At 28.7% G+C, this 18,764-nt stretch overlaps 1 protein-coding gene and 1 non-coding gene across 5 annotated transcripts; both read right to left on the bottom strand.

Moving 5' to 3' along the window:
* Positions 1-2,355: 2,355 nt before the first annotated feature.
* LOC134830403 (RB1-inducible coiled-coil protein 1) lies at positions 2,356-18,670 on the bottom strand. Of its 4 annotated transcripts, none has more exons than XM_063843873.1 (12): positions 13,693-13,918; positions 12,776-13,327; positions 8,912-9,117; positions 8,382-8,670; positions 7,914-8,319; positions 6,938-7,414; positions 6,685-6,877; positions 6,530-6,623; positions 6,356-6,466; positions 6,098-6,299; positions 3,975-5,528; positions 2,356-2,636 (listed from the first exon to the last, which is right to left on the bottom strand). In XM_063843873.1, exons 2-12 carry the CDS (start codon positions 12,841-12,843, stop codon positions 2,568-2,570), a joined length of 3,669 nt encoding a protein of 1,222 aa, XP_063699943.1. In that variant the 5' UTR covers positions 12,844-13,327; positions 13,693-13,918; the 3' UTR covers positions 2,356-2,567. The 4 variants fall into 4 exon arrangements, with proteins under 4 accessions (XP_063699943.1, XP_063699942.1, XP_063699941.1 ...); XM_063843872.1 differs by lacking the exons at positions 2,356-2,636; positions 13,693-13,918 and adding exons at positions 2,688-3,313; positions 18,518-18,670; XM_063843871.1 differs by lacking the exon at positions 2,356-2,636 and adding an exon at positions 2,688-3,313.
* Trnas-aga (transfer RNA serine (anticodon AGA)) lies at positions 8,726-8,807 on the bottom strand. The gene has a single exon. It is a non-coding gene; the product is annotated as a tRNA-Ser (tRNA).
* Positions 18,671-18,764: the final 94 nt, after the last annotated feature.

The raw sequence follows: 18,764 nt of genomic DNA, 5'->3' as shown, positions 1-18,764 counted from the left end.
CAACGCGCCACACACTTTGCACCCGAATCACATGAAATACGATCAAAATGCGATTTTAGAAGAACCGTATTTCCCCTTTATCGACGAACGAGGCATGCTTCCGCATCAATATCAGCATTTCCAGGCAGGAACGAACGAAATTTACCCTCAAGATGGGACGTCGTCATATTATTGCAACAAATCGTACTTTAAAAAGGAACAGCTGGACAAGCCTCTGTCGATTCAGATCCCGAAAAACGACGTGAAACCGCATCACAAGAAATTCACCTCGAATAAATTTGTTCCGCAGTCCAGTAATTCGACGTTTAGTTCGAATAAAGATGTCGATTCGTGTCTTTTTGCGACAAAATCAGAGCAATTTGCAGGAAATGGTCAAAATTTGCACGAATTTCGGGAGAATTTTGAGATGCATCAGAAGGAAATGCTCGTGAATGGCAACGCGTTCAATCAATATTGCGGAAATTTCAATGGAAATTCGAATGGCATGTACTTAAATTCGGCGGGAATGGCAAATTATAATGCTGAAAGTATGGAAAATGGGTTTCAGTATTAATTTTTACTTGAATCAAAATTTAATCTTCCAAAATTTTAGCCCAATTTCCTTTCTTAATAATTATTAAAATGATTAAAAATTAAAATAAAAATAGTGAAATATTGTTGTGTTAGTTTCTATGTGTAAGTATTTAAGTAAAAAGTAATAAAAATATTAATAAAATATACTAAAAATGTAAATTTATTTTTTTTTTCAGAAAATTTGATTCTTAAAGAAATTTTTGTATTTTTTTTGTAACTTGAATTAACAGGAAAGCAATTTTCAAATTTTCAACGATTTTTTTTTCAAATTGACGTTTAAATTTTTTTTTTATTTTTTGAAAGATAATTATTTTTAAAGTGTAGGTTTCAAGTTTCAAAAAAGTTATAAAACAAAATTTATCTCTTTTGATATTATTTTTACTTTTAATTAGGTAATTTTATTATTTATTTTTTTTTTTGTAAATTTAAAACATTTTTAACGGTAATTTTTTAAATTGACAATTATGAAATTTAAAAAAAAATGTTTGTTTAAATTTTGAAATCTTTCTAAATTTTTTGACAATTTCACAAAGAATTTAATATCGATCTATTAAATTTAATTTAAAATTTAGTAAAAAAAAAAATTTTTAATTAATTTTTTTAAAATTATTTTTTGATAAAAATAATAATTATATTTATTAATTTTTTTTAAATTTAATTATTTTTAATTTATTAATAATTTTGAATTAATTTTAATTTTAAATAATTAATTTAAATAATTTTAATTTAAAATTTTAATTTAATTAATTTAAAAAAAAATAATTTTAAATTTATCGTTTTAAAAATTATTTTAATTTTTTTTCTCAGTCTCTCATACAAAATATTAAATTTGTTCAATTATTTTAATTTTTTTTCTCTAAAACACGTGACGTCATTAACTGAAAAGTTAGGTAAGATCAATAAACATAAAAGAAAGTGATCAAAATCGTAAACAAACACAAAAAGAAAGAAATGAGGAAATTAAAGTATGAAGTTCATGACTATTAAAAAACCTAAAACCACAAAGTCTAGTCTGGTTCGTTCTGCTTCAATTTGTAGCACATTTTTACTCAAATTTTACATTTTTTCACATTTCTCTGAAAAAATTCAATTTTTTTCATGATGACTTTTAAAATTTACCAAAGAAAGAAAGAAAAAAAATTGAAAAAATTATAAAAGAACCAACAAACAACGATTTTTTGTTAGTCTTTTTTCAATTTTCAATCAAAAAACATAAAAAAATATTTTTTTTATTAAAAAAATGAAAAATTTAATTTTTCTCTCGTTAATTCTCCTGCATCTCCAATCACTTTTTTGCATCACTTTTTACCCAAAACTCGACGCTTCTCGTCTCAAAAGTGTCCGAAATCTGCCAATATCGTTGCCGCCTCCAACAAAAGCTCTTCTCAGCAGTAATCGACGTGAAAGTAGCAAAGAGAGTAGCAGCAAAGAAACCATCGCCGATATTTACGTCGACGAAGAAGAAGAAGATTCGGGAATTGGCACTGTGGATACCAACGAACCCATGGTCGACGAAATGTTGTCACAATCCAACATCGATCCAGCTGGAAGTGCAATTCAGTGTAAATTTGTAACGTTTGGCTCCCAAATCGAAGATAACGGAGCGTATAATTGGTACGCGAGCTACCCGTTGAAATCTGACGACGACAAGGACGAAAATTATGTTCGAACGTATCAACGAGTTGGAAGGATTCGTTGAGAAAAAAAACGCAAAATTTTCTATTAAACTTAAAATTTTTATTTTTTTTTAATTTATTTCTTTTATCATTATTTTATGTACATTTTTTATTATTTCATTTTTTGACAAAAAATTTAAGGCAATTTAATTTTGATGATAAACTTTTACTAATAATTCATTGATTTCTTCTTGAATCTTCTTGATTGAAAGACAGATGAGCATTTTTTGCGTTAAATTAAATTTATATTTAATTAATAATTTTAATAAATACAAATAAAACTAAAGAATTTCACTACAAAGCAGGAAAAAAATCAAATCAGGGCTTGGGCTTTGGAGACGAGAAAAATGACTGCATTAAAGGAATCAAAGCAAAATTAAGTAATTTCTGTAAAAAAAAATAAAAAAGAAACAAAAAATAATTTTAAATGTTCGTTTTTTGTGTTTATTTAATTATTAAATATTTTTTTTTTAATTATTTGAAAGCCGTTTCGAGCGGAAAAAGAAGTTAATTGATGATGATTTTTTTTTATTTGTTTAAGAATTACATCTAGTGCAATTTTTACTTGATTTATTTTTTTTTAGGAATCAAATTTCATTATTTTCACTTTTTTTTAGTCATCAACATTGGCGATGATGCATGTTTCAATAACAAATATGTCAGTCGATTATTATTTAATTTTAAGTTTAGTAATAATATTATTATTTTTTTATCATTAAAAAGTACTAAAAATTACGCAAATCAGAAATAAAAGCAGCTTTGAGCGTGAATTTCGTCTTCGGTGTTCAGATAATGAAAAAAAAATTGATGAGAAATAGTTATGTTGGATATTCTGGCATAAACAAGAGGAAATGAATGTGTAGCATATTTTATAATTCTTCTTCGTGTTTTGTATTTTCGAGCGAACGAAATTCACCGTCCGACAGGGAATCCATCAAGTCGTCGTCATCCAGGCCTTTGCGACTGCTGCTGTTGCTGCCGCCAGCGATAGTTGTCGTCGATTGGACTTGCGCCGCACTAATTTCGCCACTTTCGATCATGAGTTGCACTAAAGTGCCGTCTGTCTGTGAATGATTGTTATTTTTTTTTTCGGGTTAGGATGATGTGCAGTGAAAGCGAAATTAGTCAAAAAAAAAAAAAACTTCATGCAAAATTCGAGAAATTTTCGATTTTTATTTTAAGGAAGAATATCGAGCAATATGAGAAAATTAATTTTTTTAAGTAAAATTTATAAGATTTTTTTTTTCAAAATTGAATTGAAAAAAAAAATTTAAAAAAATTAAAAAATTACTTTAACTAAAATTTTGATTTTTTTTGAACTTATTTTTTAATAAATTTTAATTTTTTTTTAATAAATTTTAATTATTTTTTAATTTAACTTAATTTGACTTCAAATTAATTTTAATTTATTTATAAATAAAATTTTGTTTAATTTAAAATTTTATTTAAAGAAATTTTTTATTTATTTATTTATGTAATTTTTTTTACTAAACTTATTTATTACTCAGAAAAAAAAAATATTTTTTATTTTTCAAAAAAAAAAAAATTGATAAAAATTGTTCAAAAAATTAATGTTATCATTTTATTTAATTTAAAAAATTCATAAAAAAAATTATTTTTCTCGTATTTTATTTTTTTTTTCTCGATATTCAATATCTTTCCTTCCTTAACTTGTCGAAATTTATGAAATCGAAAATTTTTTCAAATTATTTTTTCAAGCCTTACCTCATCAAGGACGTCAACAGCACGCGAAACAGCGCCTCCAGCACTGCTACTGTCAATTTCGTCGGTGTGCTCCTCGGCGGTATCGACGCTGCCGGTGCGATCTTTGTAAACGCTCTTTTGCTGCTCACTCACGCCCGAGTCAATCATGTCATTTTGCTCGAAAAGCGGCTCGAGATCCGTTTGCGCGAACGAATCGATGAGTTGCGCCGACAACCGATACTGCGACGAACTTGTCGACGTCGTATTTGAGTCCCGCCTATTAAATGGGACACGTGGTTTTGCTTTTATCACATAGAATTGACTGCCTTTGGAGACTTTGTAGCGATTTTCGTCCTTGCGAGCCCGACAATAGTCCTTTTTCGTGACGATACCAAAAGTATGGAGCACAGCAGGCATCGTGGCAGGCGGAACGGGCACTGCAAGCCCTAAATCCGCATAACTTTCGGCATGCAAAAAGTACAGAGTTTGCGAATCTTGGACAATTGTGAATTGCTCGTGCGTCGGATTCCAGACAATTGTCACCAAATCGCCAACGCCGCAACTTTCGATCGTTGCCGTACGTTTACTCGTGTCACTTTGCATTTTTCCGAGTTTTTGCTTCACTTTTCGCAGTTCATTCTCGATTTTTTCCTTTTCTTCCAACATTTTGTCGAGCCTGTTCCGCAAAATGGACATTTGACTGCCATCGATGTCGGAATCTGCGAGCGATTGGATCCTATCGCGCATTTTCATGTTTTCGCGTCGCAAGGTTTCCGCATGTTCTCGCATCAAATCCATCTGGGATTCCTTTTCTTCGATAATTCGTTTGTAAGTGTCGTTCGTGGAGTTGTTGCTGCCACCACTTTCGGTCTGAATTCGTGCGCGTTCTGCTTCAACGGCTTCTTGCACCGCTTTTTCGCGTTCCTTGTCGAGATCTTCGCGCAACTGCGCCATAAACATCTCGTGGTTCACGATGTCAATCATGTCGGGACGCTCAATTTTCTCCAAACTCGTGTCGCTTGGCGATCGATCGACGCTTGCCATGAGCTTCAGACGTGCCCGCACACAATCCATTTCCGTTTTGTGCGTATCGCGGATCTCCTTGATCGCTTCCGCCTTCGTTGCAATCGCCTTATCCAATTCAGTCTTTAATTGCTCGATTTCCTCGTTTAATTTGCCAACCGCTTCACGTAACACACTTTTTTCGTTCTCCTGATGCGTAATTTCGTCCATGCGAGCTTCCTCCAAGGCGCGCTTTTCGTTCGCCAACATCTGGATTTCGTCTTGCTTCGTGCTCAGCGTTTTGCGAATGTCGTTCATTTCGAGCTCGAAGTCGACCGTGAGACGTTGAACGAGTTCGCGCTCGCGATTTTTCATTTCTTGCTCCAAGGCGTGCCACGTTTGCACGAGCGTCTTGCAATCGCTTGACATTTGGCTACGGAACGTGTTGGTCTCGGCTTTGGCTTGTTCGAGCTCGCGACGAACGGCAGCGATGGAATTGGACGAGAAAGTTTTGATTTCATCGATCAGGTTTTTCAGACGAGTGATTTCGGCTTGAGTTGATTCGTAACTTTCCTAAAATAAAAAAAAATGAAAAATTAATTAAATTCGATGAAAAATTTTTTTTTTTTATTTTTTTTGAGAAAAAAATTCATGACTTTTAAAATATTTTACAAAATATTTAAAAATTTAAAATTATTTAAAAAAAAAATTTAAAATAATTTTTTTAAATATTTGAAAATTTTTTTAAAAAAATTAAAAAAAAAAATTTCTAAAAATTTTTAAATTTTTTTTTTAAATAAATATTTTTTTATATAAACTTTTAAATAATTTTAAAATTTTTTGAAAATTATTTCAAAATTATTTTTAAAAATTGGAAAATTATTTCTAAAAAATTTAAAATTATTTTAAAAAATAAATAATTATTTAAATAAATTTTTAAATAAATTTTTTTTTAAATAATTTTAAAATTTTTTTGAAAAAAAAAGATTTTTTTTAATAATTTTTTTTTCCTTTTTTTAAAAATAAATTTGGAGCAAAATTATTTAAACTCGTTCAAGAAATAATTTTTTTGAAGTACATTCATTGATTTATAGGCTGAAAACCATCTCAAATCGAAATTTTTATGAAAAATCTGAAATTACCTCCGTCATTGTCTCCACAGATTGCAGAGGAACTTCCATCACGGAGGTCGTTACACTGCGAAATTCTGGTTTATTAATAGTTGGTGGCACAGTAATGGCGGCATTGGATCCCGTTTGAACGTTAACTGTCCCAGAACGTCGATCAATAGGACTTTGACCTACTTTTTCGAACTCTTCTGTGTCAGTTTCAGACTCAAAACCCCTAAAAAGCGAAAAAATTATCATTAATTGATCACAAAAGATGACAAAGAGACGTACTTTTCATATTCCTTAAGATGCGAATGAAGTCCTGCTCGTTTCAACATTTGCGAATCACCTTGAACGATCACTTTACTCTCCTCTGAGGTAAATATTTTAAGTTGGCTTCGACTAAAAAAGAATAAAAAATCATTTTAAGTTGATAAAAACGTGAGAAAATGACAAAAATCTTACCTGTTTGTAAAAAATTGTATCACATTGTCCATTTCTTGTAAGAAACTGGATTTTGCCGAATATTCGGGAAGTTGGTTTTTTAGCTCACTAATGTCTGTTAATGCAAAAAAAATGTGAATTTTTATGAAATTTTTGTTAAAAAATTATTTTTTTACCATTTCTAGTTAAATTTGGGAGACTAGAATCGAACGGAACTGGAGCTTCAGTGGCGAATGGAGGCGGCATGTCGTTCATTCCCGGAAACAAGCTGCTCAAGAAATGACCGTCAAAGATCGCCGCAAAATCCTGTCGACGCCCAAGCTCGTCGTTGTAGATTGTTTGGAGATGGCATGAGAGATTCGAAGCCCACTAAAATTTAAAAAAATAATTTTTATAATTTTTCAATGGATTTAAAGGAAAAATTCTTACCGATAAAAAAGCATCTGAAAATTCCTTGCGACGCACAACTTCATTGACTGCCGTCACATACACCGTTGGCGCCTGATGTATTTGTTCGATGATGTTCAGATGCTTTTGCAAGCGTTTCAAGCAATTGTGGTAGAACAGCAGCAAGCTGTCAATATGCCACATGCGACTCTCGATGTTGCTGATGAACCGGAGGCGCGTAAATAAATTGGCACCGAGCTCGTCTTTCGCCTTGCTACAACGTCGCCGGATGTCGTAGAGGCGTCGATGATTTTGCAGCATCACCATTAGTTGACCCTTATGGGAGGCACACAAATCTGGCAGAATGGATGTATCACCGATGTTTGCGGCACGCATCTGATTCTGATGAAATGCCGTCGACAACTCACTTTGCTCTTGCACGATTTTCTTCGCGTCGAACATGAGGCGCTCGAGACCTTGTAAACGATCTTCGAGACCTTTTATTTCTTTCATGTCCTCCTAAAAGAGAAAAAAATGAAAATTAATTAAAATTACTTAAAAATTTTTCAAATTTTTTGTCTTAAATTATTTTTTAAAAAAAGAAAAAAAATAAATAAAAATTTTAAATATTTTTTTTTCTTATAAAATTATGAAAATTTTAGCAATTTTTAAAAATTTATTAATATTTTTATTTTTTTAAATTATTAAAAATTAGATTTCGTGAACAATTAAAGTCAAAAATTAAAAAAAAATCAAAAAACGAATTAAAAATAACCGTGAAAATAATTTTTAAATTAATTTTGTGAAAAAAGTTTTAAAAAATCGTGCAAAAATACGATTTTCATTCAAAAAAATTTTTTTAAATTGAAAACTTTTTAAATTTTACTCGAAAAATTATTTAAAAAAATAATTTTTGACTGGAACGAGACACTTAAAAATTAAAATATGATCAAAAATAGCGAAAATTCCATTAAAACAATGAAAATTCATTAAAAAATGTTAAAAAATCAAAAATTACCCTTGAAGCTGCATCAACCGCAAGCTTAATTTCAGACTTCAGATCATCGCGATTCTTCTCATTGAACCGCTCCAACTCTTTGGCACAATTTTCCGCCATGCAACGAAGTGATCTTTGATTTTCCGTCTCCGATATCCATTGCAACAAAGTCATTCCCTTGCCCTCTTCCTTTTTTGTCGACGATGACGACACACTTTTCTCATTATTGCTGCCCGTGCTACTTGTTCCCTCGATGGCGCTTTGTTCCGTTGCTTGTTCCGACGGAGCTTTATCCGAATTATTCGACTTGTTAAAGTCCGCATCGTCATAAACTTCGTCAAACGCACTAAAACGCTTGTTTTCCGCACAGTGCAACAATCCCGGCAGAATTGGAATTTTCGCTAGTTTGGATAAGTCGTCGTTGAAACTAAAAAAAAGTTCAAAAATTTTTAAAAATTCAATTTTTTAAAAAAAAAAAATAATTTTTACTTTTTAAGATAATCCAAATGTTCATTTCTCTTGTCTAAGTGCTCGTCAAATCCCCGAAAAAACACGTCACATCGTTCGTGAAAATCCACCGTGATGTCTTCCAAATTCGCAACGACCGCGCACCATCCCTGCTGCTGCAAATGTTGCTCCATCACGAGATTCTCGCAGATCCGAAACTCTTCTTTTGCCATTTCGTGCACTTGTTGTGCCAATTGTGCACGAGTTACCACGGTGTTGTATGTGGCAGGTAACTCTAGGCATTTGTCGACTTGTTGTTTCAAATCGATTTCTGCGAAAAAAAAAAATTTTTTTCATTAAAATTTAATCGAAAAAAAAAAATCTGCCGCAGTCGGTAGGATTCGAACCTACGCTCCCAGAGGGAATCTGATTTCTAGTCAGACGCCTTAACCGCTCGGCCACGACTGCACGTTGTCTATGCAAGACAAACATTTGTAGTGCTTGTCTGTGTCACACATTCACTCCAAAAATAAATTTTTCATTTCTCTTTTTTTTTCGCTTGAATTTCTCACCTGAATCTATGCTGGGCCATGGCGGGATGTTCTTGCATTCTGTTAGCGTCTTACAAAAGAGGAAAATTGGATTTGTGTCTGTTCCCGCGGAATATTTCCCCACACGGGCATTATTTTGTAAAGTCTCTCCGCCACTCACGAGCAAAACTTGATCTTTCGCTGGAATCGCATGATGTCGTTCGATGATGCCCTTCAAGTACTGCACACTGAAAAAATGGAAGAGAAAATTCAAATTTATTAGAAATTTATTAAAATTAATTTTGTTTATGTTGATTTCAGAATTAATATTATGTTAAGAAAAGTTTTATAAAAATTTTATTATTTTTGGCTTAATGTTTTCCCATTTTTATAAATTACTAAATTTATTTTAATTTAATTTTAATTTAAATTTTTTTTATTTTTTTTTTTATTTCAAAATTAAATAATTTTAAAATGAAAAAAACATAATAATTAATAAAAATTGAATTTTTTTAATTTTAATTATTTTTAAAAAATTTTCAAAATTTTTTAAAAATATTTTAAATTTTTAAGAATTTTTGTATTAATTTTAACGTGAATTTTTTTTTAATTCAACAAAAATCATCGCAAAATTTTAGTTTTATTTGAAATTTTTTTGTTAAAATTTTTACTTGAAATTTTGAAAATTTTTTTTGAATGTAATACCTTAAAAAATTTAAAATTTTTCTTTGGACAAAATTTGTTAAAATTAGCATTTTGTAAAAAATCAAATTTGAAAAAAAATTGTTTCGGAAAAAAATTTGGAACGGCCTAAAATTTTTTTTTAATTAAAATCAAAAGTTAAATAAATTAATTTATTTTTAAAATTGAACAAAGAAACAAAAAAAAAAATAATTTATTTTAATTTAACTGAAATCATTATATTTTTCAATTTTTAAAAAAATTTTTTTTGAAAAAAAAATTTTTTTTAAAAATGAACGAATTTTAAGAGAAAATTAATTTATAAAAAATTAAGCTGTTTACATTAAAATATTAAAAATTTTAAACTTCAACAAATATAAAAAATTTAAAAATCAATTCAAAAAAAAAAAAATATTAAAAAAATAAAATTAAAATAATTAAAACATTTATTTTTAATAATTTTTTATTTTCAATTATAAATAATTAGTCAAATTATTTTTCATTTAAATATTTTGTTCAATTTATATTAAATTTATTTTTTTTTTAATTTCTCAACAGTGACAATGTTTATTTACTCAAAAATGGATCATCTACCACAACAATGGCTTAGCTTGATGACGTTTGACGAAACATGTAAAAATAAACAAACAAGAGACGCTAAACGGCAAAAATAGATGCGTGACACAGTGCCATAATAAATGTGTGACACCGGACTTGGTTTGGTTTCGTTCAGTCAATTTATAAATATTTAATACAATAAATTAAACAATTAGAATATAATGCGTCACAATTACAAAATTTTTATCGATCGAAGGAAAAATATTTAAATGGAACGCGCATCTGGACTGAGAATCACCCTCTGATTACATGAAATGATAATCTTATTTAATTACTTCGCACTCTGTAGACAAAATCATCCTGACCTAGATTAGGCGCTGTAAAATTGATACGCGACAAGCGACGTCATAAAAATCGACTTATTATCAGTTTTTAATCGATGTGCAATATAAATTGTGCTTATTTCACGCTTTTTTTTGACGTCGTCGTCTAACCCATTTTATGAAGAGACTAATAAACAAAAACAATGTAGGTCCGAATATTCAAAGTAAACACTCGTCGAGTGGCTGATGCGACGCAAATAGTTTCGAAGAGGAAAAGAGCGCGTGAGGATGATAAGATGGGGAATTCGCTAACTTTGTTGCGCGACACACGCTAGACAGTTGCTTCAAGGTCTCGCAATTGAGCAAAATTTTGCATAGTTAATTATTTATTAGTGCACGAGGGGAATTTTAGTGCAGCAAAAGTGATCGGTGGCAAATGATTTCTTCGAATTTTATATGAATTTTTGTTCAAAATTGAGTTTATTGACTTTGAACTTAGACGAAAAATAGTCAAAAATGAGTGAGGTTTAATTAGACTCATATTAAAATTATGAAAAAGGGAACAAAAAGTTAAAAATTTATAAAAAATTGAACAAAAATGACTTGCGAGTATGAGTTTTCTCCACAATTGTTTACATTAAAATATTTATTAGGTTGAACAAGCATGCATGAATATACAAATATTTTTGATATAATGGAAAATTTATATTTTAAGAATGACAAAATTCGTTCAAAAAAGTCTATAAAGTCACAAAATCAAAGAATTTTTATTATTTTTTCGTTTAGATCGCTTTTAGGTCAAAATATTTCAAAATTTATTAAAAACCCAGAAATGTCGTTTTTCCGAGATTTTCATTTCTCGAAAGTAAAATGATCAAAATTTATGCATTTTTTTTTAACAAAATTAATATTTTAATAATTTTTGAACAAAAAAAATTTTTTTTTGCCAAAATTTTATAAAATTATAAAATTTCCTAAAAAAATTTTTTAGATTTATTTAAACACTTTTTTTGTGTGGATTTTAGATCAAAAGATTCCGTAATAGTGAGGTCACAAATGAGAGAAAAGGTTGTATAAAAATATTTTAATGCAAATCACTTATTAAAAATTTTTCCCAAAAAATTAAATTTTTTGACCAATATAAGGACCGTTAAGTTTTAATGACTCTTAAAAATACTTTTTACGATATTTTTCTAAAAATTAGCGGACCCGTATACTTCGTTCTACCCAACAAAATTTTTTTTCGTTTTCAAAATTAGAAATTAACACCTAAGTTTATGCAATAAATACAGGACATTAAATTTAATTTAAAAATTAAAAAAAAAAATTAATTTAAAATTTAAAAAATTCAGGGGGAAAAATAAAAATAATTAGAAAAAAGGAAAATTTTTGACATTTTTTGGTAATTTTTGATTGAAAAACGATAAAAATCATATTAAATATAAACTTAACTTGCTTTAAAAACACATTTTTAGATGAAAAAATTTTTGAGTCACGTGACCAAATTTTTTATTTTTTCTTAAATTTTTATTTAGTAAAATTTTATTTCAATTTTAACTTAAAACCTTGAAATAGTGAAAACAAAAATTAATTTAATATGAATAATCAACATTTAACGTTCAAAAACGTCAAAAAATTAGTAAAAAAAAATTAAATATTTTTTTTTTTATTTTTCTCTGAAAAATTTATCTAAAATTTTCTTTTCAAAAACCTTCTCTGTACTTGGCTAACAAACTATAAAAATTTTTAAAAATATTTTTGAAACAGAACTTGAGTTATTGCGTTACAAATTTCACATACATAAATATTTCAAAGCAAATAACGAATAAAAGTAAATATTTTTTAAGAATTATTTGAATTAAAAATATTAAACGAAAACAATAAAAATTTTCAAAAACAAAAAAAAATCGTAAACAAAATTTTCATCTCACAAAAGTCATCAACCTCAAAATTTCTTCCACATCTTCTCATATTATTTCACTAAGTCTGTTTAAAAAAATGATTCACTGCCAATTAATCCCCGTCACCTAGCACTTGACACCACGCGATGTCTTCCTTTTTTTAATTTATTTTACGCGTCGTCGAACAATTACAATTTTCCCGATGATTCACGTTTCTTTCTTTGTTTCTGACCCATTTTTTCGAAATTTATTCAAAACAAACTTCAACTAGAGACTTCGATGACGGAAAAAATTACTCATTTCCAAAAAAAAAAAATAAATAAATAAAAATATTGATAAGACTAATCACCAAAATAAAAAAAAAAAATCGGGGTAGATAATAAAAATGTCAGACTGTGAGACGGTGCTAATAGACTGACAAAAAAAAAAATATAAATACATACCTTTCAACCGCAATGTTCATATCAAAGGTCAACATGCGACCGCTGTCCACGTGAAAAACATACAACATTGTTGTTGCTTTTGCGTGTCTGTGTCTCCGTTGCCGGTCTGAATTTTCTGATATTTTTTTCCTTAATTTTCTAGCGTTTTCTTGTGTTTTTTATTCATTCAGTTTTTTTTTATTATCACTTTTAGCAATTATTGCGCTTTATTCGTTGAATTGAAATTTCGTCGTTGTTGTTGCCTCGACTCTCAATTCCCGTTTAATTCTTTATTTTATTTAAATTATTATTAAATTTATTAACTACGACACATCTATTTAGTAATGTAATAATAAATAATGAGTGTTGCACTTTTTTTTTCTTTTTTATTACTAAAATTATTTTCTAGTGACTGATGAGAATTGCGTTGTTGTTTCATTCACTTTTGTAAATAATAATGGTGTGTTGTAACAAAAATAGTTAAGCCTCTCTCGGTTTGTTTTTACAAAAATTGTGGATTATTTAACGCTTTTGTTTGTTGTTTGTTGTCTGGAGAGCTTGAGAGTTGTTTACCTGCAAAAAAAAGACGAAAAAAAATTAAAATTCTGTTCAGCTGTTCCAATTTTTACATTTATATGGATGTGTGTCGCGTCGTATTTTTTTTTCGAAACATACATAAGCCCGAAATAGTCGTCACTTCACCTAATTTTATTCTAAGCACTTTAAATCATACACGGAAGTATAGCGTTGTGCGCGATGGAACATTTACTCTCAAACTCACTCACACACGCTCGCTTATTGATTCGAAGGTCGCGAAGATTGTGTTAGTGCGGAGATATTTTTGTTTTTATTTTTTTATGAATTCCAATATTTATTTTTTTTTTTAGTCAAAAATATCACGAGCGACGTCATTCGGGGTGTTGTTTCAGGTCCTTTACCTCGTCGTCGTCGTTTCTCATGGCAACCTTATCCCATTTTTATTTTTATGGATTTTTATTTTTAAATGTTGTTCTGGTTTTTTTTTTTTTTTTAAAACACTCGATTTTTTATCACAAAAATATTTAAATAATAATTTTTTAATGAACCGTCTCTCTTCGACGTGCGATGAATAAATACAAAAAAAAATAAAATAAAATAAAGTTCGAAGCAGGCAGTTGTGTTCACTCTTCGATGTTTTGATACTAAATAAATAGTCGGATTCGTTGTTAGGAATCGCTTTGAACGAGTGAACGAGCGAAGTAGTGTTTGGTTTCAGTGCAGCAATCGCGAGTTTTCGTGTACGGACATGATTAAAAATGACGTTCTTGTTCTCGCGATTTTTTTTTTCTTTAATTTCTGGATATTTAGTAGAAAGATAATGGAATGTTATGAAATTGGCTTAGGGGAAATGATACAAAAAAAATATTATTTTCGATAACAAGGTTGTAAAGTTGATAAATTACCTACTTAGCGGAATAGTGTCAAAAAAATATCAACAGAAAAAAATTTTGTTGATGATGGGAATGACCGATTAGTGGAGTTGAGATAATTATTTAGTATTTTTTATGAGTTAGGGTAGAAATTTGATAAGATTAGAGACGGTTTTTGGAAAAAAATTTCAGGAAGTTATAAAAAATATTTTTGATGAATTTTCGTTCCTAAATATTTTTTAAAATATTTTTTTTTAAATATTTTTATTGAATTTTTTACTAAATTTCAAAATTTTTTCTTTAAAAAATAAAATAAAATATTTAAAAAAATAAATTTTTTGACTCTTTTGATTAAAATATAAGAAACATTTACTAAATTTGCTCTTAAACTGTAAAAAAATTACCGAATTTTTTTTTCTGAGAGGCTTCAAAATAATTTTTATTTTTTGAAATTAAGGCCGCTCCAAATGAAACTCAAAAGTTTTGTCCGATGCCCCATTTAATTTTCGAAAATTTAAAATAAAAAAAAGTTAAAAATTTTATCAAAAATTACCGATTTTTGGTCAATTTTTATAATTTTTTAAAAAATTTTCAAGAAAATTTTTCAATTTTTAGTAACTTTTGTATTAAAAATCGTATTCAACATAAAATTTTATAAAAAAATAATTTTTATAAAAATTATTGAATTTTTTTTTTCAAAAAAAATTTGACAGTTATTTTTATGATATTAATTTTTTTTTCAATTTTAATTAATTTTGTTTTAAATCAATTTTTAATACACAAATATCAATGTAAAAAACTCAAAACAACAATAATATTTATTAACGATCAAAAATTTTTAAAAAATTTGGTATTTTGTATGAAAAAAAGTATTTCAAAATTTTTTATTTTTTTTGCCCCCCCCCATTTTTATTTCAAAAATTTTGGACAAAACTATTGAGTTTCATTTGGAGCGGCCTAAATTATTCATTAAAGTTTAATTAATTAATTTTTTTTTATAATTTTTTAATATTTAATTTTAATTTAAACAAAAAAAAAATAAAAATTTAGATTATGTAAAATTTGTTATTAAAAATACTTTGAGTTAATGCGATTTTTTCAGAAAATTGACCATTTCTAGTAAAATTGTTCATATTTTAACATCAAAATTTTGAATTAAATAAAAAAATTCAAAACAAATTAAATTAAATAAATTTAATTTTATTGATTAAGAAAAAATTATATAAAGAAAATAATATAAATTATTTTTAAAAATTTTTAAATTAAATTTTAAATACAGAAGTTTAGATTTTAAAATTATTTTCAAAGCTCAAAATGGCTTGAAACTGATTTTTTAAATAAAAGGTCTAATATTCGGAAAAATAAAAAAAAATAATTTTTTATAAGATTCTTTCAAAAAATTTTTAAAACATACATTTTGGGAAAAATTAATAAAAAAAACTTAAAACTCAACCAGAGTTAATCAAAAAAATAAAAATAAATAAATAAAAAAAATTAGATTTTTATCAAAAAAATCTTTTAAAAGTAAAAAAAAAATTAAAATTAAAAAAATATAAAAAAAAATTAAATTTTGAAAGAAATTGGTAAATTTTCTCACAAAATTGCACTTTGCCAAACTTTTCCAGTTCATCAAACTGCATTCAAACTTTTCCCATTAAACAAGTGGCTCAAAAATTTGCGACTGAAAAAAAAACATTTTTTTTGTTGTCACTACTTGACCATCAACATATTAGCATTTCAATCACCTTTTGTGCACTTGTTCGTTTGTTTGTTTGTCTCACCTTTACTTGAAAAAAAAAAAAACTCAAGCCAACATGAATAGACTGACAGTCGTCGACCACAGGTAAGAACAACTTGCAAATTCTTTTCTTCTGCATTTGTCTCGCTACACCGCTCTACGGTTGAATACGCGACTCAGAACAAAAAAAAAACATGACAAAAAGTTCATTAAACTTACGCAAACAAAAGCGATAAGAGGACTAAAAATTTAGCACCCATCCAACGACAACGTGAGATTATCCACCTTGAGAGTTCAAGACACTACGACGTTGTCGCTGACGACGAAAAAGACGCGAACGACGCAAATCGCTCACACAAGCTCATTCAGCGTTTCGTTTTTTTTTCTGTAAAAACAACAAATCGACGTACGAGATGCGACGTGATAGTAATAGTGCTCGTCAGTGACGGATGACGAACTAGAAAATCGAAATTTCGTCAGCTTATCGCGTAAAACGCGGTGAAATGCCCCGAAAAAAGTGTAACAAAACAGGTTTCTTGCTCGACATCTTCGCGCACACGAAAAAAAAAGCTGTTCAATGTCATGACAAGCTAAAATATTGTAAATTACTTTAAACATTTCCGAAGAAATATCTTTGCCAATTAGAGTTTATAAATAAATAATAATAAGGTATTGAAAATTATCGTGTCTAATACGAATTTTTTACGTCATCGCAGTGAAAATTTCGACGCTCGCATTGTTGTTTGTTGTTATTATCATGCATCCATGCACATTTTCTGTGTAGTTGGGTGCAAGTGAATCTACGACAACGAAGCTAATGAATACGAAAAAAAAAATACTAGACAACACTTGAGCCTTTTGGTTCTTTGTTCACTCAAATAACGGGGCATGAGTGTGTTTGTGCAAGCTTTTTGTTGTTGTTTAGTCATACGCTCTGTAACAGATTTGACTTCACTCTCGACGCTTCGTTGTCTCGTATGTGCGCCACACACTTTTGCAACTGTCAAGAGTTATTCATTCTGGCGATTGCGATTAATGGCGAAATTTTAATTGATTGAAGGTTTTTTTTTATGTTTTTTGAAGAAAAATTTTTCTTGACCTCGGGCAACATGGCGTTCAACAAGTCGGTAAAGATTTTTACGCTGAAAAGTTAAATTTTTTGATTAATTTTTGAATTTTTTGATGAAAAAAGTCTTTTTAAAGCATTTTTTATATTAAAAATTAATATTGAGATCTTGTATGGAACAAGTTTCTATATATTTAAAAATTTTTGTAATTTTATGATGAATTTTTATCTAATTTTTTACTCTTTTTGAGTGAATTTTTTAAATTTTTTTATGCAAAATTAGATTTTTTTTATTAAAAAAATTAAATAAATTAGTTGTAAAATTATAAAAAATCTTAAATTTCAAAAATAAAATTAAACTTTGTTCAAAAAGTTACATATTTTTTTTTTTTTTTGTTCAATTTCAATGAATTTTTCTGATAAAAATTTATCTCTTTTATGAAAAATTGTCTTATAAAATCTCAATTTTTTAATAATTTTGGGACTATTTCATACAAAATTCGAATTTTGTTTTAAAGAAATTGTTAAATGTTGACGACAACTCTGTAGATTTTGAATAAATTTTACATTTTGCACATTTTAGAGTCCTATTTCATGCAAATTGTGTGTAAAAATAGAGGTCTTAGCTTTACCAAGAACAAATTTATAAGAAATTTATTTATTTTTAATGATTTTTTGGCAAAATCTCGACATTTTTGGTCACTGAGTTATCTAACTTTTCAAAATTTGTTAAGTTAAATTGGGTTTTTGAGACGTTTTTCTACGAAAAACTTGTTGTGGTTGAAGTATTTGTTGTTTTTTCACCTCTGAAAGATAAAAATTCTTGTTTACTTGCCATGCCCTCAGACATGACGCAGTACGTTGTTGTTGTTCGCATCGTCACATATCGCTTCCTTGAATGCAAATATTTTCCTCACCAGTCCCCTTTGTTGTTGTTGTTGTTTTTTGCCTTCATTGATGATCACTGAAGGCGCAATAAGCGTCGATGAATCAACAGCCGTGACAACAAGCAAATCAAAACGCAAAACATTTCAACGTATTTTCGCCTGAATAACACTGCCACACAGCAGAGCAGCAGCTAAACAGCTGTATTTATATGTATTCGCTTGCTTGATAGAATTACGTAGTATTATTATTATTTTTTTCAATTTCGTTCCTGAATGAACCATCAACACACTCAAATCCCCGTCGAACGTCGTCCATACACGAATTTCGCATATACACACACACACACACACACAGAAACTGCGAGCTGTTGTTTTGTATGAGCAGACGATGTCGAAGAAAAAAAAAAGAAAGAAAATCATCATTTCTTTGTCAGGGAATGCCAAATTTTGGGTGTCCATAAATAGATTTTCTAATAATTTGTTGCACACTTTTTTGATTTCTCTTTCGTCCTGCGGAGCTCGGGAGTTGCGTGCTTGGCTTCGCAGCTGGCCCGTAGTTTTTGGTGGTCGAAAAAAAATAACAATAACAAATCGATAAAGAGGAAAATGGCCATGAAATGGTACACAAAACGTATTTTACGCAATTTTTGTGGCTTTACTCACTTTTTATACACGACGTTTTTAATTGCACATAATACTGCAATATTTTATCACAATTTACGGATATTTTTGCACTAAAAACTCGCGGATTTTTGAGGAAAATTACAAGAAAATTAGGCTCTTTTTTTCAGAGCTCGTCTATTCTGTGTGTGTATTTTTCTTTATTTATCAACAAACGTACTGCGCGTACCTGTCATGGTGTTGTGAATTTTGCACATTTTTACACTGGGTCGACTTTTGACGGGTTAAC

Source organism: Culicoides brevitarsis, chromosome 2, assembly GCF_036172545.1.
Source record: "Culicoides brevitarsis isolate CSIRO-B50_1 chromosome 2, AGI_CSIRO_Cbre_v1, whole genome shotgun sequence".
Lineage (NCBI taxonomy): Eukaryota > Metazoa > Arthropoda > Insecta > Diptera > Ceratopogonidae > Culicoides > Culicoides brevitarsis.
This window is presented reverse-complemented; position numbering and strand designations above follow the sequence as displayed.